Source organism: Canis lupus, chromosome 29, assembly GCF_048164855.1.
Source record: "Canis lupus baileyi chromosome 29, mCanLup2.hap1, whole genome shotgun sequence".
In the NCBI taxonomy this organism is placed as follows: Eukaryota; Metazoa; Chordata; class Mammalia; order Carnivora; family Canidae; genus Canis; species Canis lupus.
Window position 1 is genome coordinate 28,280,334 of NC_132866.1, and position 20,699 is coordinate 28,301,032.

General features: G+C 38.4%; 1 protein-coding gene and 1 non-coding gene across 6 annotated transcripts in view; both read left to right on the forward strand.

The window, feature by feature from the left end:
• CWF19L1 (CWF19 like cell cycle control factor 1) overlaps positions 1 to 19,885 on the forward strand; it is a 29,628-nt gene extending 9,743 nt beyond the window's left edge. For 4 of the 5 annotated variants that reach the window (XM_072805703.1, XM_072805706.1, XM_072805704.1 and 1 more), the window contains 8 exons: positions 5,752 to 5,836; positions 7,463 to 7,603; positions 9,064 to 9,175; positions 9,885 to 9,964; positions 14,478 to 14,687; positions 15,501 to 15,620; positions 16,060 to 16,157; positions 19,457 to 19,885. In XM_072805703.1, the coding sequence (XP_072661804.1) occupies positions 5,752 to 5,836; positions 7,463 to 7,603; positions 9,064 to 9,175; positions 9,885 to 9,964; positions 14,478 to 14,687; positions 15,501 to 15,620; positions 16,060 to 16,157; positions 19,457 to 19,601 (991 nt within the window). In that variant the 3' untranslated portion in view covers positions 19,602 to 19,885. The remainder of the gene's footprint in view (positions 1 to 5,751; positions 5,837 to 7,462; positions 7,604 to 9,063; positions 9,176 to 9,884; positions 9,965 to 14,477; positions 14,688 to 15,500; positions 15,621 to 16,059; positions 16,158 to 19,456) is intronic. The other variant, XM_072805705.1, reaches the window with a different exon arrangement.
• On the forward strand, positions 15,150 to 15,297 carry LOC140621274 (small nucleolar RNA SNORA12). The gene has a single exon (XR_012020999.1). It is a non-coding gene; the product is annotated as a small nucleolar RNA SNORA12 (small nucleolar RNA).
• Positions 19,886 to 20,699: the final 814 nt, after the last annotated feature.

Here is a 20,699-nt window from a genome sequence, read left to right on the forward strand (position 1 = left end):
AAAGAAAAAGGGATATATCTGTACTTTGGAATGTTATTCAAGAAAAAGGAAAGGAGAACTGATAAATGCTACAAGGGTGAATATTGAAAACATTATGCCAGGGGATCCCTGGGTGGCGCAGCGGTTTGGCGCCTGCTTTTGGCCCAGGGCGCGATCCTGGAGACCCGGGATCGAATCCCACATTGGGCTCCCGGTGCATGGAGCCTGCTTCTCCCTCTGCCTATGTCTCTGCCTCTCTCTCTGTGTGTGACTATCATAAATAAATAAAAAAAAAAAAATTAAAAAAAAAAAAAGCAAAACAAAAAAAAAAACAACATTATGCCAAATCAAAGAAGCTAAGCACAAGAGACCATATATTGTATGGTTGGATTTATACAAAATATCAAGAACATTAAAAAAGTCAAGAATAGGCAAATTCATAGAGATAGAAAGTAGAGCCGTGGTTGCCAAGCCTAGTTGGAGGGGAAATGTGGAGTGACTGCAAATAATGTGAATATGCTAAAAACTATCAAGTATTTTACTTTAGATGGGTGAATTGTTTAATATTTGAATTGGAGCTTTCATTTTTGGAGGCTCTGAGGGAGAATCTGTTTTCTTGCCTTTGAAAGTTTCTAGAGGGCAGCCCTGGTGGCTCAGCGGTTTAGCGCCACCTTCAGTCCAGGGCCTGATCCCTGCAGACCCAGGATTGAGTCCCACATTGGGCTCCCTGCATGGAGCCTGCTTCTCCCTCTGCCTGTGTCTCTGCCTCTCTCTCTCTTTCTCTCTCATGAATAAATAAAATCTTTTTTTTTTTTAAAAAAAAGAAAGTTTCTAGAGGTCAGCTAACGTTCCATGGTTCATGGCCCTCTTGCACCATCTCAAAGCCAGTAATTCTGGTTGAATCTTGCCACTTTTACTTTCTTCTGTACTCACTTTTCCCTCTGGCACTTCAACTTCCCCCTTCCACTTTTTTTTTTTTTTAATTCCAGTAAAATTAACATACAGTGTTATATTAGTTTTAGGTGTATCATATAGTGATACAGCAGTTCTATACATCACTCAGTGCTCATTGCAGTACGTATAAGCTTAAGCCCCATCACTGCTTTTACCCATCCCCCACCCACCTCCCCTCTGGCAATCACCAGTTTGTTCTTTATAGTTTTGAGTCTCTCTCTTTTTTTTGTGTTTGTTTTGTTCCCTAAATTCCAACATATGGGTGAAATCATTTGGTATTTGTTTTCTCTGACTGACTTATTCCATTTAGCATTATATCCTTTAGCTCCATCCATATTGTTGCAAATGGCAAGACTTCATTCTTTTTAATGGTTAGGTGCTATTCCATTGTATACATATATCACACCTTCTTTGTGCATTCATTTATCAGTGGATTCTTGGATTGCTTTCATATTTTGGCTATTGTAAATAATGCTGCAGTAAACATAGAAGTGCATATATCTTTTCAAATTAATATTTTCATATTCTTTGGGTAAATACCTATTAGTGGAATTACTGGAACATATGGTAATTCTATTTTAAGTTTTTTGAGGAACGTTCATACTAGTTTTCCACACTTCCACATTTGTCCCAGCTTCCATTCCCACCAACATTGCACAAGGGTTCTTTTCTCTCTGCATCCTTACCAACACTTCTTGTTTCTTGTGTTTTTGATTTTAGCCCTTCTGACAAGTGTGAGGTAGGCATGAATGATAATGAGTGATGTTGAGCATCTTTTCATGTGTCTTTTGGTCATCTGTATGTCTTTGGAGAAATGTCTGTTCATATATTCTGCCCTTTTTAAAATTGGATTATGTTTTTGGTGTTGAGTTGTCTAAGTTCTTTATATATTTTGGATATACATCATTTACAAATATCTTCTCCTACTTGGTAGGTTGTCTTTTTGTTGACTGTTTCCTTTGCTGTGCAGGAACTTTTTATTTTGATGTATTCCCAATAGTTTATTTTGTTTTTTGTTTCCTTTGCCTTAGGAGACATATCTAGAAAAATGAGTATGACACTGCTACAGCCAGTGTCAGAGAAAGTACTGCCTGTGTTCTCTTCTAGGATTTTTATGATTTCAGGTCTCACATTTATGTCTTTAATCCATTTTAAGTTTATTTTTGTGTATGGTATAGGAAAGTGGTCCAGTTTCATTCTTTTGCATGTAACTGTTCAGTTTTCCCAATACCCTTTGTTAAACAGTCTTTTTCCCATTGCATATTCTTGCCTCCATTGTCAAAGATTGATTGAACATACAATCGTGCATTTATTTCTAGGCTCTCTCTTCTGGTCTATTGATCTGTGTCTCTATTTTTGTGCCAGTAGCATATTGTTTTGATTAATATAGCTTTGTAGTGTGTCTTGAAATCTGGGATTGTGGTACCTCCAGTTTTTTCTTTTTTAAGATTCCTTTGGCTATTTGAGGTCTTTTGTGGTTTCATACCAATTTTAGGATTGTTTGTTGTAGTTCTGTGAAAAATGCTATCGGTATTTGATAGGGATTGCATTAAATCTGTAGATTACATTAAATCTGTAGTATGGACATTTTAACAATATTTGTCCTCCCAATCCATGAGCATGGCATATGTTTCCATTTGTTTGCATCATCTTCAGTTTCTTTAATCAGTGTTTTATAGTTTTTAGGGTACAGGTCTTTCACCTCCTTGGTTATTTTTATTCCTAGGTATTTTATTATCTTTGGTGCAATTGTAAATGAGATTGTTTTCTTAATTTTTCTTTCTTAACTTGTACTTCATTACTAGTGTATAGAAATGCAACAGATCTCTTGCAACTTTCCTGAATTCATTTATTAGTTCTGGTAGTTTTTTCATGGGGTCTTTAGGGTTTTCTTTGTATGGTGTCATGTCATCTGCAAATAGTGAAAGTTTTACTTTCTCCTTACCAATTTGTATGCCTTTTATTTCTTTTTGTGGTCTGATTACTGTGGCTAGGACTTCCAGTGCTCTGTTGAATAAAAGTGGTGAAATTGGGCATCCTTGTCTTGTTCCTGACCTTAGGGGAAAAGCTCTCAGTTTTTCCCCATTGAATATGATGTTTGCCATGGGTTTTTTATATATGACCTTTATTATGTTGAAGTATGTTCCCTTTAAACCTACTTTATTGAGGGTATTTATCATAAATGGGTATTAAACTTTGTTGAATGCTTTTTCTGTATTCATTGAAATGATCCAGTGGCTTTGTCTTTTCTCTTGTTGATGTGATGTGTCACATTGATTGATTTGTGAATATTGAACCACTCCCTGCATCACAGGAATAAATTCTTCTTGATCGTGGTGAGTGGTTTTTTTTTAATTGTATTGTTGGTTTGATTTGGTAATATTCTGTTGAGAAATTTTGCATCTATGTCCATCAGAGTTATTGGCCTGTAGTTTTCTTTTTTGTAGTGTCTTTACCTGGTTATGGTATCAGAGTAATGCTGGCCTCATATAATGAATTGAAGCTTTCTTTCATCTTCTGTTTTTTGGAATAGTTTGAGAAGAATAGGTATTAATTCTTGTAGAATTTACCTGTGAAGCCTTGGTCCTAGACTTTTGTTTGTTGGGAGTTTTTTTGATCACTGATTTAATTTCATTGCTGGTAATCAGTCTATTCAGATTTTGTATTTCTTCTTGATTCAGTTTCAGGAGGCTTTGTGTTTCTAGGAATTTATCGATTTCTCCTACATTGTCTAATTTTTTGGTAGATAGTTTCTCTTTTATTTTAAAAGATTTTATTTATTTATCTATTTATTTGAGAAAGAGAGTGAGCAAATGAGCAGGTGCACATGTGAGGCAGGGCGAGGGGCAGAGAGAAAGGAGAGAGAAAATCTCAAGCAGACTCCAGCAGATCAGGAAGCCTGATGCGGGGCTCGATTTCATGACCCTGAGATTATAACCTAAACTGAAATGAAGAATCGGATGCTTAACTGACTGAACCATCCAAGTGCCCTGGCAGATAGTTTTTCATGATATTCTCTTTTAATCCTTTGTATTTCTGTAATGTTGGTTATTTCTCTTCTTTCATTTCTGATTTTGCTTGTTTGAGTCTTTTTTTTTTTTTTTTGGATGAATCTGGCTAAAGGTTTATCAGTTTTTTTTATCTTTTCAAAGAATCAGCTTCTGGTTTCATTGATTTGTCCTTAGGTTCTCCTCGTTAGTATAGTGGTGTGTATACCCACTTGTCATTGATCTGTTCTTGTTCCCTTTTTTTTTTTTTTTTTTTTTTAGTGTCTATTTTGTTTATTTCTGCTCTAATCTTTATTATTTCCTTCCTGTTACTGGTTTGGGGTTTTGTTTGTTCTACTTTTTCTAGCTCGTTCAGGTATAAGGGTGGGTTATTTATTTGTGATTTTTCTTCTTGAGGTAGGCTTGTGTTTCCCTTTTCCACTTTTAAGGACCCTTGTGATTATGTCGAATCTACCCAGATAATCCAAGATCATCTCCCTATCTTAAAGTCAGTTGATTAGCAACTGATTAATTCCATTTGTCACCTTATTCCCCTTTGCTGTGTAAGCTAACATTCACAGGTTATGGGGATCAGGACGTGGACATTTTTGGGGAGCTATTTTGCCTACCACACCTGGGTAGCCTAACAGTGGGAAATATTAGCAGTTCTTGAGGCCACCGCTCTAGTCACTACTTAAACTAAAGAAAGACATTTCTGTCAGGTATTCGGCTGTTTTTCCTTAATGTATTCATGTACTGTTAAATCTTCTATTTAATAATGAGTAAACTTGTTTCAATCATTTTAAAAGTTGCATATGAAAGAACATGACTTTTACCTTGTACTGACATTTACCATTTACCAACATGTCCCATTTACCAACTATAAATGTACTTCCTCTCTTTTAAGAAACAGGTTATAACAGATAAACTGAATTTTGGCTTACTTCCTTTCAGTAATGTGAATATAAAACAAGTATTTGTGTATTTGTTTATATAAAATGGTATTATGCTAGATTTTAAAAATAAAATTATATTTTGTGACAGATTCAGGAAATTTTTGTATCTTAAGGAAAGAGCTCCAAGGGTTGGTATCTGTATTAACAGTCAGCTCACTAAAAATAAAAATAATATATATAATTCCATAACTTTTTTCTTTTAATTATAAATAAGTTGCTCAATGTAGAATACTTGTAAAACATAGAAAAGCTCAAAAAAGTGTTTTGGCATATTCATTTATCATATTTTTTATTTTTCCTAGAAAAATGAATTCATGCTATAAATTACTATTTGAGGCATATTTTTTCCTCTTAAGATTTATTTCTATTTGGTTTGCATTATTATAGCTTTTTTTTTTTTTTTTTTTTTAGAAAGAACATTCAAGGAGCAGGGGGCAGAGGAAAAGAGAGAGAGAATCTTAAGCAGGCTCCATGCCCATCACTGAAATTAAGAGTTAGATACTTGCTGAGCCACCCTATTGTAGCCCCTATTACAGCTTTTTATTACACACACAAAAAAAGAGAATAGTATAATGAACCCTCCTGTACCCACCCCCGACTACATTCAACAATAATCGTCATTTTGCCAATTTTGCAACTCTTTTAACACCAAATGTTGGGGTTTTTGTGCTTTTCAGATATATGATCTCATTTTTTCCTAACAATATCCCTGTGAAGTAGGGATGATTATCCTACTGGATTTATAGGTGACATCTGAGATTATATTACTGATGGTGATGGGCTTAGCTCTCTCATGGTCCCATGGAGTCCACATATTTCATAATTGTAAATAAAGATTAAAGTTTTTTGGTGACCTGTTGTCAAATATTTTATAGAAACCACATCGTTCTACAGGAAAATGCACAGCATGCCACCAGGTTCATAGCTCTGGCGAGTGTTGGAAATCCAGAAAAGAAAAAGGTAAAGATTTGAGTGTTTGGTGGTAGGTTAATATTCACTGTCTGCCTGATAAATGTTTCTTTTGCCAATTTAGCATTCAGATATTTTCTCCAAGGTCCTAACTCTTCAGTGACTCCTTTGTGAAGATATGGTAATGAAAGGTTAGGTTTCCTTGATTCCTTTGTAGGAGATTTTAAAGAGGGGTTTGAAAACAATAGGCCCAGTGGAACCAAGGCAAAATTTCAAATGAGTGATGTTCCTTTCTTCCCATACCTGTGTGGCTGTCTTTGTAGGTATTCATGAGTTTGCCCTCAGATGGTACTTTTGCTTTGCTTCTTTTAGCACCTTCGTTTAGTGGAAATAATAGCCTTTATAGGATTCATGTAACCCCTCCTTGGCTTTGAGAAATCTTAGTGATACCTGGAATCTATCTTTGTACAGGAAAACCATACAGATGAATGAAAGAGAATATACCAGAAAAGTATGTTATTTTTCTCATATCCCTGTGAGCATTTCTGATTCTCCAGGACCAAAAGCAGGATGCTATAGATTGAGACAGCCACAGACAGAACAATCAAGCCAGGGAAGAATAGAGAGATAAATTATGTGAAGATTATTCTGTAACATGTCATAAACAATGTGCAGAGAAAAGATAACAAATACATACTTTGTTTTTTCCATTATATCTTAAGTTTTGAAGCCCAATGTGTTCTTAGCAAGTTTAGATTTGCGAGTTTTTTACTGCCCTTTCAAGACCCTGTAGTACTCACAATATTTTCACTATAGAAATATTTTATTATTGCTTTACTCTCAGGGGCATGTTAGCTTCAGCCCTATGCAATTCATACTACAGTAAAAAAATATGGACATTTTAAATTTTGGCAAGCATTATTAAATTCATCTCAGAGTTTTGTTCTGTATTACATCCCTTCCAACAGTGTAAGTTTGTTTGTTTGTTTGTTTTTTAATTTCTGTCTGTATTCTCATGGGGTAGTGTCAAATTTTTATTAAAGTTTTTTGCCAGTGATATGGATGAAAGATTGTGTATCACTATTAATTGTTGCATTTCTCTGATCAGCACTGAGATTAAATATCTATTTATATCTCTTCTAAAGTTTTCATTATCTGTTCCATTAGTGTGAGAATCTAGATAATCTATATGAATATTTACTTCTTTGCTACTAGTCCCTAAGAAAACTCATCAGCATATGCAGAAGAAATTGCATAATATCAGAGGGAAACATTAAGGTGTCCAATTTAGTTTTCATTACAGAAAAAGAATGGCAGTGCCACAGTTCTGTTGACAAAATACACAAAGATAAAGGACTGGAGATAGAAGCATTTTGTCTTCAAGGGTTATGGAACAAGTCTCTCCTGGGGCTTGTAATGACAGTTGTTTTGTGTAAAAGCTGATTTTTGTAAGGGCTAGGGTTTTGATTCATTGCTTGTGACTTTATCAGCCCTTGGTTAGCCTCTGCAGAGATCACTAAATTGATATTTGGTTTACTGTGTGTTCTCTGAGTCACAAACAGGCCAGTTGCTATTCTTTAACTCAGTTTCTGAAGCTTCTGTGAATAAAATATGTGATTACATTTGGATAAACAGGATTTCTCCTAATGTTATGTTTGGGGTTTTTATTCTTCACAGTATCTTTATGCATTCAGTATTGTTCCCATGAAACTAATGGAGACAGCAGAGCTGGTAAAACAGCCTCCAGATGTTACTGAAAACCCTTACAGAAAATCTGGGAAGGAAGCATCCATGGGAAAGCAAATTTCTGCTCCTGAGGTGTGTTCTGTTTCAGAGGTGGCATTTTCTGGGCAGGATTGCCCATTAAATGTACACTTTTCCTGGTTATAGTTTGGCTCATAAGACCAATTTAATCCCTAGAATCTAAATCTTTTTCTCCTTGGGAAATCATGATGGTGTTTAGAAAGCCTTAGTAGATTTCAAGTAAGCTCAGCATTTTTTTATTTCAATTTAGTTTTCAGTTTCATATTTTGTCTTTCTTTGTCTACACTTCGCTTATGTGATGGAGTTATACATGTTAAAAGTCTTTATCTAAAGTTGAGTATTTTTAACTTTTTTTTTTTCTTTTAAGATTTATTTATTGGGATGCCTGGGTGGCTCAGTGATTGAGCGTCTGCCTTTGGCTTAGGGCATGATCCCGGAGTCCCAGGATCGGGTCTCCAATTGGGCTTCCTGCATGGAGCCTGCTTCTCCCCCTGCCTATGTCTCTGCCCTCTCTCTGTGTGTCTCTCTTGAATAAATAAATAAAATCTTTAAAAAAAAAGATTTATTTATTTTAGAGAGGGAAAGTGGGAGAGAGAAAAAGAGAATGAGTGGGGAAGGGACAGAGGGAGAGGGAGAGAGAGAATCTCAAGCAGATTTCCTGCTGAGCTCAGAGCCTGATGTGGGACTCAGTCCCAGGACCTGAGCCTAAATCAAGAGTCAAACACTTAACCAACTGAGCCCCCAGGTACCCCTGTTTTTAACTTTCCAGGCAAGGATCCAACTGCTTTGTAGCAATGTAATTTGTGATTTTATAATGAGTGCTAGCAAGTAAATAGGACTCACTGTGAAGAAATTTCTTTTTTTTTTTTTAAATTTTTATTTATTTATGATAGTCACACACAGAGAGAGAGAGGCAGAGACATAGACAGAGGGAGAAGCAGGCTCCATGCACCGGGAGCCTGACGTGGGATTCGACCCCGGATCTCCAGGATCGCGCCCTGGGCCAAAGGCAGGCGCCAAACCGCTGCGCCACCCAAGGATCCCCAAGAAATTTCTTAATAGCAAACTTTTCTGAAACTAATTTTTCCCTCACTAAAACGAGTGTCAAGTTCCCTTACTGGTATGCATGGTTTGCTTTCTTAGAGTTTTTTCTTGTTGAACAATCTCCTCATCTTTTTAATTAAGTTAGACTTATGTGACCTGGGAAATTGTAGGACTACACTAAGACCCTATTGAGAGAGAAAGGAAAAGGCAAGAATTACTCTATAACTTGAATTTTAACTCGCTTTTATAAAAAGATAGATTTGGTAGTATTTTAGGTAAGTATTGAGAAGTATGACTGAGTGCAGGCATCAGGATTAGAAAGATATTTTGCTTATCTAGAATAGGCAGAAAGGACTGGGAGGAAAGATAGATAATGACATGGCAGGAATGTTCCCTTGTATGTGAATGGTTGGCTTCTTGTCTAAAGATTAGTTTAATAACATTTGCTCTTTTGCCTTTGGCCATTCCAGGAAGAATCAGCCTGTCAATTTTTCTTTGATTTAAATGAAAAGCAGGGAAGGAAGCGTTCGTCTACAGGCAGAGATAACAAGTCTCCTCATCCAAAGCAGCCTCGCAAACCTCGTAAGTACCTCGGTTCCTGAGGTCTCCTATGTGAGTAATAACTTATTTCAGATGTTGTGTGGGACATGACATTGCTAAGGGAGCCTCTTCTGGAAAAGGAAAACAGTACAATGGTCATTAAAACCAAAAATAAAATACTACTGAGATTGCTTGATTTTGAGGATATCTGAGGCTATTCCTGAAAGAACTATGAAGAAAGCCCGTGTCTATAAAACATATGAGGTAAAGAGCCTACAAAACCAGTAAGGTTCATGAAGTAATAGTGTAATCAAACTGGTAAAAACAAATTTAAAGTTATTTCATTGATATCTCCTTTTTCTTCCCCTTGTTTCAAAGTTGAAGAAGCTGACCTTGGTGGCATAAACTTATTATCCGGAGCCATATGGCTGGCTAGTGGCATAGTTGGGGCTAGAATTGGGACTCCTGACATCTAGCTCATTGTTGCCATTTAGATGCTACTTTAATCAGTATGTGGTCATCGCTTGTGGTTATCCACCCGTGAATTGGTTGCAAATTCAGAGGTCAGTTTCATTGATAGTAGTCATGCGGGTGGGGGGCTATGGTAGAAGCACAACAGAGCCAGCCCTTTGTGGCAGTGCTGTATACCAATCTTTGCAAGGTATGAAGATCAGATAAGACTGAGTTCTGTAGGGTGATTATATGCTGGAGTGCTTGGACCACAGTAACATCTGCTTTCTTCCATATGAAGCTCAGCCTCCAGGACCCTGTTGGTTTTGCCTTGCGAGCCCTGAAGTGGAAAAGCATTTGGTGGTCAACATCGGCACACATGTGAGTTACTTCTGTGGACCTTTTACAGAGAATGACACCCTTATTTATTTGTTTTTCATTAACTTAATAAAGTTAGAATTTACATTTCATAAAATTTATCCACTTTAAGTGTACAATTTGTCAGTTTTCAGTAAGGTTACCAAGTTGTGCAGCCATCACATAGCACAGTTTTAGAACGTGTCCTTCACTCATGCCCATTTACTGTGAATCCCTGTCCCCATCCTGAGCCCCAAGGGACTACTAGTCCACTTTCAGTCCCCATAGGTTTGCTTTTTCTGCACATTTCATACAAATGGAGTCATAAAACATGTGGTCTTTGTGTTTGGCTCTTTGTATTCAGCATAATATTTTTTTTTTAAAGATTTTATTTATTTATTCATGAGAGACACAGAGAGAGAGAGGCAGAGACACAGGCAGAGGGAGAAGCAGGTTCCTGACGCGGGACTCGATCCTGAGACTCCAGGATCACATCCTAGGCCGAAGGTGGCACTAAACCACCAAGCCACCCAGGCTGCCCTCAGCATAATATTTTAGAGGCTCATTCACGTAGCATGCATCAACACCTCATTCCTTTTTATATATTCTACATATTTATCAGTTGATGAGCTTTGGAGTTGTTCCCACTTTATGGTTATTAGGAATAATGCAGCTATGTGAACATTGGCACGCATGTCTTTGTGTAGATACGTGTTTTCATTTCTTGTGGATAGATACCTACCAATGGAATTGCTAGAAAATTTATGCTTAATATTTTAAGAAGCTGCCAAACTATTTTCCAAAATGGCTGTACCATCTTATATCCCCACTAGCAATGTAGGAGTGTTTTCCTATATTTCCAACATTTGTTATTGTCTGTGTTTTTTATTATTGTAATTCTCCTAAGGTTTCATTGTGCCAGTTTCACAAGAGTGCCCCTTCCTTTCCTACCTCTCTAACAAATAGGTGTATCTCCTAGGGTGATGCCTTCATATACTTCTTGACCTTTTTTAGTTCATACAAATTAGAGGTGATGAGTTGCTTTCATTAATTACTCACTATTTAAAAAAGGATTTTCTTTGTACTAAAAAGGGAGTCCTCTGTTGCCTATATACTCACATTGGGTGAAAACTGATGATATTCTTTTTTTCTGTATTCAGATTCAGAAACCTGAGTTTATTAATTTTTATCTATAATGTTGAGGACTAATTCATATTAAATAATTATATGAAAGACTAAAGTGATAAATTCTCAATTTTGCCTAGTAATAGAGGATATAGCATCCCAAGACAAGAATATCCATATCTACATTCTTAGTGTGGGTAACTGGGAACTCAGGATAATAATTGAAAGGTTGCTTGGTAAGCACTGAATCAAAGAACTGGATGATCCTGAGGATGATTTTATTCAGGCTGTGGAAAACTGATGAATTATATGTGTCTCACAGTAAAGTCCCATTTCAGAGTTCTCTGGATGCTTTTCCTTGGGCAGGACTTGTTTAGGTATTGAATAACACTGATCTTTGACTCTCATTTTCCTGGGATCTAGATAGATCATTATCCTTTTCATTCACTTGGAAATGAAGAAAGCTTAATTTTCAGGGATACAGTTGCCCTGTAGTCACCTGTGAATTGGCTGTTTCCCATGGCTCTTGATGGAAATATTTATAGACCGGTTTCTCAGTGTATAGTGCTTCTGCAAATAGATACTTTAATCTCTTTTTCATTGATTTATTCTAATTTTGGTTTCTGAGGGTGAGCATTTCCTCAACTTATCCTCACAATCATAGAGCCCCTTATTGTGGCCTCCCATAGACCGACCAGAGCCTGAGTTTCATCATTGTACCCTTTTTAAGTCACATCCCTTTCTGCCTTTATAGTTTCAGACTGAAGAGTCCCAGATTTCTACATTTAAATTTTTATGTCTTGATTATTGGCACACCCCTGTCCCTCGGGGGAGCAGTAATGGGGTCAAGGCCTGTGACCTAATTGGGCCATGGAGTCTATGGATGAACTCTTCAGTAGGAAGAAGAGCAAACTTGAAAAGTTTTTGGTTTTATAAGAATGTCCTTCTTAGATTATCTCTCTTGGACCTTGTTTTCCTCTTTAGATTAGTTTATGCCATTCTTTTCTCCCACACAGCATGTATGATAGGCAGGCTTTGGATTGCCTTCTGTTGGGGAAGCTTCAGTAGTTCAAAATGGCACACAGGGGAAGACAGGTTTGGAATAGGTGACTTAGCTCAGGGCTGCTCGAGGCCTCAGGGAGAAATAACCTTTACTTGCCATTCACCTTTTAATTTCCTGGGGTTATCTAGCCCAGGGTATGAGACTAGAGGATGATAAAGGAAACCTATTTCCTTCTCTTCTAGACCTGAAGCTACAGGGGCAAAAAATATCTTAGGTCTGGTCTGTAGCCCAGCCCAACACCCCAAGTAGGAGGCCACATGAAAATTTTAGCGTAGGGGCCTACCTAGTATTCAAGTCTACACTTACCTACATTATCCTTTGTCTGGTAGAAACCTCTTAGAAACCCCTGGGACCTTTGGGTATCTGGTAGAGGGTTTATTTATTTATTTTTTTTTAAAGATTTTATTTATTTATTCATAGAGACAGAGAGAGAGAGAGGCAGGCAGAGGCACAGGCAGAGGGAGAAGCAGGCTCCATGTAGGGAGCCTGACATGGGACTCGATCCAGGGTCCCCAGGATCAAACCCCGGGCTACAGGCAGCGCTAAACTGCTGCGCCACCAGGGCTGCCCTGGTAGAGAGTTTAGAATCCCATCCCTGCAACCATTCCTTTTCATCTGCTTTCACTACTTTTTTGTCTTGGCTTTCTCTGTCTTGGCACTGCCTTCCTCAAGGGATATACAAGGAACTATGCTAATGGCCCATGGCCACAAACTGGTAAAAGGAGAGAAAGGCTGCTAAGAATCCAAAATAATTGTTGCAAAATTCATACATTTTACTTAAGGAAGAAACATTCATTCGGGTCTTTTATTTCTACATTTTTAGAGGTAATTCAAATATAAAACCCTAGAAGATGAGAAATTGAAAGGGAAGGAGGATATTGGGCAAGTGTGAAACTGTTCCCAAGAACTGGGAACAGGTACTGCATTGGGTACTGCTTTGGGGTTGAGGGGAGGTACTGCATTGGGGTTGAGGGGTGCTCTTTAGTGTGCACTAGAAACCTTCAATAGCCTCACTGAACATTATAATATAAAAACTGATATTTATGGCAGTGACCCTTTGACATAAAGAAAAGGTTAAAAGACTGAGGCTTCAAGAGTAACATTTTAAAAACATACAATCAAAAATAGTTATTATAGGGGATCCCTGGGTGGCTCAGTGGTTTAGCGCCTGCCTTCGGCCCAGGGCGTGATCCTGGAGACCCGGGATTGAGTCCCACATCAGCCTCCCGGCATGGAGCCTGCTTCTCCCTCTGCCTATGTCTTTGCCTCTCTCTCTTTCTCTCTGTGTCTCTCATGAATAAATAAATAAAATCTTAAAAAAAAATAGTTATTGTAAAAATTAAGAAAATGTTTTAGTGTTTATGAGGTTTTGATGAACTTCAGTCATCTGGCAGATTAAGTTGGTAGATGTGCTCTGTCCTTTATGTCAAGTAAATCAAGGCTGATCATGCTTTAGATTGTTTTAGATACCTCTTCTGTCGTTCTGTTGGATGGTTTTAGTGTTGATGATAAATGACTCCTTCCTTCAGTCTTGACTTTGAACTCACAACACTAAAAGGAAATGTTGGATTTTTTCCAAAGCTCTAGTATCTTCATTTGCCTGCGTTGATATTCACTGTCCATTTCTCTACTCATAGTGTTTTCCCTTCAAAGAGTGTCTGAGTGTAGAGCCATCTTGCATGTGTTGGTTTTGACAGAAATATTTTTAGTTCCTTTTAGCTGCTGACCTCGACCATTGAGAGCCATAGTTTTCTACTTCTTTGGGTATGTCTGAGTTTGAGGTTTCTCCTTCTTCTTTGATCCCATTAGGTGATATGTTTGCTTTCATTTTGTATGGGTTAGGGAGCAGCTTAAGGCTGCAGGGATGCTGAATGCTAATTATGACATATTTGCCTTTTTTGTGAGTCCAGAGTGTGTATTCAGGGGTGGGGTGTGGGATTCGATGTTATCATAGGGAAAGTGGTCATTTTGAAATCAAGTGGGATCTTACTGTGGCTGAAGGAAATAGTAACTGAAAAATTGTTTCCAAGTTTGGAGCCTGGGAGGGAAAAACCAACTATTTGTTTTTCCTGTCTTCTTCAGCTTTGGCGTGTCTGAAGCCAAGAGCCTTATGGCATGCCATTCATTTGCTCCCAGTTCATTTAATAGAAATTTGTTGCATCTAATTTTATTCTTCATCGGGTTCTTATTATAACCTCTAAAACCAGGTTTTTTAAGGTCCGAGAATTTCTGTTGATAGCCTCTCGAGCACTTTTTCACACCTTCATGCTCACTCTTTGTATAGACTTTTCTCCCTCAAGAATCATACATGTGGCATTGATGTCTGGATTCTGTGTGCTTCTTCTCTAGTGCTACCTTGCCCTGGCCAAAGGAGGCTTATCTGATGACCATGTCCTCATCCTACCAATTGGGCACTACCAGTCAGTGGTGGAGCTTTCAACAGAGGTGGTAGAAGAGGTGGAGAAGTACAAGGTGACACTGAGGCGGTTCTTTAAGAGTCGAGGAAAACGGTGTGTTCTATTTGAGAGAAATTATAAGAGTCATCACCTCCAGCTACAGGTAGGTGGTCTTTACCCAGGAACTTGGAAGGACCCTGTGGGGACCTAGATATTGACAAGTATTTAAATAATATCAATAATATTTAAATATATAATTCCAATCTAAAATTAAATATTTGAATTTTAAATATTTAAAGTACTCAATACCAATTTTCCCATTAATGTTTGAATAATGTTTACTCTAAAGGTTTAAGAGTCCCTGGTGATAAATCCAGAGATTGCACAGGGAAGTACATGGTCGGTATGAATGGGCTAGCACAGATAGTAAGGAATTGGGTACTTGAGGGTTTCAAGAAGGATTTGGGCCTTGATAGATGGAGGTGGAAGAGAGTGGGTATTTATGTGATGAGTGGGTATTATTTCACCAGCACGAGTGAAGTCTTAGAGATGAGAAATTGTCCCAGAGCCTTGATGGAGCTATCTGCTCAGAAATTTGGAGATTGTTTATGGATAATTGGTTTGTAGTTGTGGTGGTTTTCTTTCTGGCACATTTGTTAAATTTTCAAATGGGCCTGACTCTGCCACATATATTACATAGGAGCTGGCAAAGGCTTGATGACACAGATATCTCTCTCTAGCCTTTCCTACATTAGGCATTGGCTCTCACATGTGGCAAGCAATCTCATAAGTTTAAGTCCTTACAGACAGGCTAACAAACCTGGCTGGCCTGAGGAGAATCTTTGCTGAGGGGTATTTCTCCACCCCTGTGATGAATTTGCTGCTTCTCAGGGACCATGCAGGAGGCATGACCTCCTAAGGACCTGTACAAAGAAAGACTTTCTCCTATCTGCCCACCTCTCCCCCCACCCCTCAGGTCATTCCTGTGCCACTCAGCTGCTGCACTACAGATGACATTAAAGATGCCTTCGTTACCCAGGCAGAGCAGCAACAGATTGAGCTGTTGGAAATCCCAGAGCACTCTGACATCAAGCAGGTGAAATAGGAGGAGAAGGATGTTCAGGGAAAAGTAAAAATGGTTTCTGACATATTGAGCCTGAGGTACTAGCAAAGCATCCCAAAAATGTTAAATAGGCAGGTGGACCTTTTGGACCCAGAGCATGGAGTACTGATTAGACTGGAGATAGGGATGATACTACAGCAATGCCTCAGTGCATTCCTGGGAAGAGCAAAAAAATGAGAAATTTCCCAAGGCAGGAACTTTGAAGGATGGGTGCCACTGGGAGGATCTTTGTGCTATCTGGTAGTTTGGCTTTTTAACTGTATTCCATTAAGTGGCTTGGGATCTGTACTGCTCACATCCTTTTTCTTGTGCTTCTAGACTGAATTCTTTGCCAAATAAAAGCCTATAAGAGATGAACTAGGTTTTAGATTTTTAAAGCATTATGATATGTCCTCATACAACTCTACTTTAGATTGCACAGCCAGGAGCAGCATATTTTTATGTTGAACTTGACACGGGAGAGAAACTTTTCCATAGAATTAAGAAGAATTTTCCTTTGCAGTTTGGAAGGTTTGTATATTTTTCTTATTTTGTGTACTTTCACTAGGCCTAGTATGAACAGATTAATGGGCTGCATAGACCATTGACAATTGAATAAAAAGACAAGTAGGAAGCAGTCTTTGCCCCAAGGAACCTATGGTTTTAGGGCAAGTCGGATATTTGCATATGTGATAGTATGCAATGCAGAATGTGAAAAGTACCATAAAAAAGTTTTGAGGAAGAGTGGACTTTAGAAATTCAGAAAAGGGGGCACCTTGGTGGCTCAGTGGTTGAGTGTCTGCCTTTGGCTCAGGTCATGATTCTGGGGTCCTGGGATCAAATGCCGCATCAGGTTCTCCACAGAAGCCTGCTTCTCCCTCTGCCTGTGTTTCTGCTTCTTTCTCTGTGTCTCTCATGAATAAATAAATAAAAATCTTAAAAAAAAAAAATTCAGGAAAGGGATAGCTTATTTCTACTTTGTTGTAAAAGGCTTCAAGGAAAGGTTGACATTGAGCCAGAGAGAGATTTAGAGGGCAAATGTTAGGGTGTGGGCCTTCTAGGCCAAAGGAGTGAAGTGCTACCATTAATTGAGCATATGCTCTATGCCTGCCACTGTGCCAAAAGCTTTACATGCATGCTTCATTTAATCTTCCCAATTATGTAAGATATCTGTATTGTCATCTCAGTTTATCCTAGTGGAAAGTGAGGCTTCAGAGCTGTGCCCAGTAGAACTTGCCAGGATGGAAATGCTCTATAAATCTACACTGTCCTATACAGTAATCACTAGCCACATGTGGCTCCTGAGTACTTGACATGTGGTTAATGTGACGGAGGAACTAAATTTCTAATTTAATTAAATTAGGATTAAAATTTAAATAACTAGATCTGGCTAGTGGCTCCTATAAGTGTGTATAGCATGGCTCTAGGAGGGTTAGATAGCTTGTCCATGGCACACATGGTAGGTTCCAATCCAGATATGTTGAACTCTAAAATATGAGGTTTTGGGCAGCCCGGGTGGCTCAGCAGTTTAGCACCACCTTCAGCCCAGGGTCTGGTCCTGGAGGCCTGGGATCGAGTCCCACGTCAGGCTTCCTGTGTGGAGCCTGCTTCTCCCTTTGCCTGTGTCTCTGCCTCTCTCTCTCTCTCTCTCATGAATAAATAAAAATCTTTTTTAAAAGATTTTAAAAGGTTTTAAAATCCCTGGGTGGCGCAGCGGTTTGGCGCCTGCCTTTGGCCCAGGGCGCGATCCTGGAGACCCAGGATCGAATCCCACATCGGGCTCCCGGTGCATGGAGCCTGCTTCTCCCTCTGCCTGTGTCTCTGCCTCTCTCTCTCTCTGTAACTATCATAAATAAATAAAAATTAAAAAAAATATTAAAAAAAAATGAGGTTTTAATCTCATTATTGAATAGTGTCCTATGGCCTAGATGAGGCTTCATTTATGCTCCTCATATTAGACAGAACATGATTGTAAAATTGTATAGGGAGTGTTTTTAACTAGGCAGACTGAAAATAGGAAGTTGCTGGCAAGAAATAGAGTATGGAGGGAGGGCAGTAGAAGATGTATGAAACAGATTATCCAACGCTGGTGTCTGATTTGCAGTTGTTTTTTCCCCTGGTTAGAACTGAGCTTTGAGTCAACTTTGAACCCTTCTTGGACTTACTTGGGAAACCTCCAAGAGATTGCTACTATTGGATAAGTTCCGGAAATATGGTTGTTCACTTTTTCAAAAAGATAATTGATAAGTGAGAATAGATATGATTAGGGACTTTATTTTTTTATTTTTTTTTTGATTGATTAGGGACTTTAAACATCTGACATTATTTTTTGTTGTTGCCGTAGCAACAGATGCAGATGCAGACATTGATGACGTATGCACATAATTGCAGATACACACAGGCACATAAGCCCACAAGACAGATTTTCTGAATGATTTTGTGGTCATGATAGTCTGTTATATTTTCAACATTGACTGTTTTTCAAAATACTAATAGTTACATAGCATTTTATAATTAACAAAATACTTGAAAAGATATTTTTCCCCACTGTACAAGAAAGGTGGTTCTGTCTTCATTTTATAAATGAAGAAGTAGGCTTACAAGGCTTGCCTAAGGAGCTAGAACTTGAGCTCAGATCCTATGACTTAGAAAACTCATGTGATTCGTTTTTAATTCTTCTACTTATTATAGCTCAAAGTGGAAAATGAACCATAAAGATGCACAAAATAGAATTCTTTTTTTTTTTTTTTAAGATTTTATTTATGTTATCTCTACACTCAGTGTGTGGTTTAAACTCACAACCCCAAGATTAAGAGTCGCATGCTCTACTCTATGAACCAGCCAGGTGTCCAAAGTAGAATTACTTCTAATGTATCAAAATGAGTATAAAAATAAGTAAAAATGTAAAACAGTGACAATTAGAAGGTAGCCTGTATGTGAGTGTGTGTCAGTAGGTATTTTTTAGTTCTGGGAGCCAAGATAAATTATTTTGTTAACATTTTCCTGTGCTGTTGTGCCTATGTAGGCCTGAGTCCTCTATGAGAGGCAGAAAGTTAGTGGTGTATGATACTAGGCCTGATCTGTACCAGGCCCTCAGCAAATTCATGATCTAATTGGGATGACAAAACCAGACTTTAAGACAAGATGTATTCACTGGTTTGGTGCTTGGATTGTGTTATCTCCATATCTCACAAAACCCTTATTGCATTTTATAGGTGAGGAAATCAAGACTCAGCAATGAAGTAGTATTGAAGTCAGAGACAGCAGTAGTTAAACTAGGAATGGAATTGAGCCTCTGACCTTTCTTTTTTTTAAAGACTTTTCATTTTGGAGGTAGAGAGCGCAGGCAGGGGGAGAGGAAGAGGAAGAGGAAGAGAAAAGCAGACTCCCCGTTGAGCCCTGAGCACACAGCCCCATGTCATGTCCCTGAGATCATGACCTGAGCCAAAACCAAGAGTTGGACACTTAACCAACTGAGCCACCAGGCGCCCCAAGCCTGTGATCTTTCTAATACTAGGGCCCACCGTCTCTTTAGTGTGTCAGTATTGCTTCTCTATGTACCAGTAATGTTGTTCCAGCTTGTTCAAGAGAGAAATAACTGGGTGTGAAGGTTTAGGAAAGAGGTAGGACCTCAGCCAGTCACTTAACACGAATGTGATTTTGATAGAATGGCAGAGATGGTACTCTGGGCAAGAGAAAATGATATGAACAGTCAGAGGAATTTGCATACCTTCTTTGGGTGATGCTGAGGAGAGCTCTATAGCTGGAGAAGAATAGAGAGAGGAGAGGGCTTCAGACTGATACTGTCCATTTTTACTTTTTTCCCGCAGGGAGGTACTGGCCAGTGAAGCCATCCTTAATATTCCTGACAAGTCTGACTGGAGGCAATGTCAGCTCAGCAAGGAAGAGGAAGAGATGCTGGCTCGCCGCTTCCGGAAAGACTTTGAGCCCTTTGACTTCACTCTGGATGACTAAGTAAAGGGAAAGGCACTTTATGAACTTGACAGGAAGTATTAGTAGCTTGTTTTTTTTAAGAAACTACAGTCTCCCATGGGGACTGTTACTCTGCCTCTTTTTTGTGCATTCCTATGGAACCTGCCTGCAGCAAGAGGCTTGAAATTATTTTTTGGAAAATAATTGTAGGATGAAAATCCTGTTAAAATTAGCATGTCTGTCATCCAGCTCCAAGTACAGCTTATGTTAATCAAAATTTTCAGAAACATTAAACTCTCAAATAAAATCCAAATGCTTTTCCATGATTGGGAAGTATCTTATGTACATGTTACTTATACCATTAAATGAAGCAGTGCGTGTGTGTGTGTGTGTGTGTGTGTGTGTGTGTAATAGGGTCCAGGGCTTTAGGCCTAGCTGTTATTCTAGGATCTCACAGCTGGCTTCTTCCTGAACAATCTAGGGTAAAGAAGAGACCTAAAGCCTTCACCATTTTTCTCTTACAGCACTCATCTGATTCATATAAAAGAGCTCTTACAGCCCTTTAGCAAATACTTAATCCTATGTGCCAGGCATTTTTCTGGACTCCAGGAGTATGGCCATGTCCCAACATGGTCCCTGTTATCCCAGATTTTATAGTCTAATTGGAAAGAGAAGGGGCAGATTTTAAAAGAAATCTTAAACTTTAAAAGAAAGTTCAGTTCTGCTCTGGATATGTTGAGTTGTAGTATGCTGTTGGGTAGTTCTAAACTCATGGACACCTGGGTTGGTAATAGCGCTTTGGGGATCAAGGTATAGACCATAGCTGAAATTATGAGAATGGATGAAAATAAGATAGGATGAATATAGTCCTAAACTGCAGATGAATATCTAAGAAGCATCAATCTTTAAGGAGTCCTTGGAAATAGAGTGGTCCACAAGTACATGAAAAAGAGAGGGAAAGATCACAGAATGCTATATCTTGGAAGCCAAGAGAAAAATAATTGTTCCTTTATATTGGGCATTTATGGCCCAAACAGTTTCACTTAATCCTTACAGAACCTCTGAGGTAAGCATTATTGCTTCCATTTTATATGTGAAAAAACAGACTCTCAAACTTGAAGATTGTGAAACCTAAGGTTG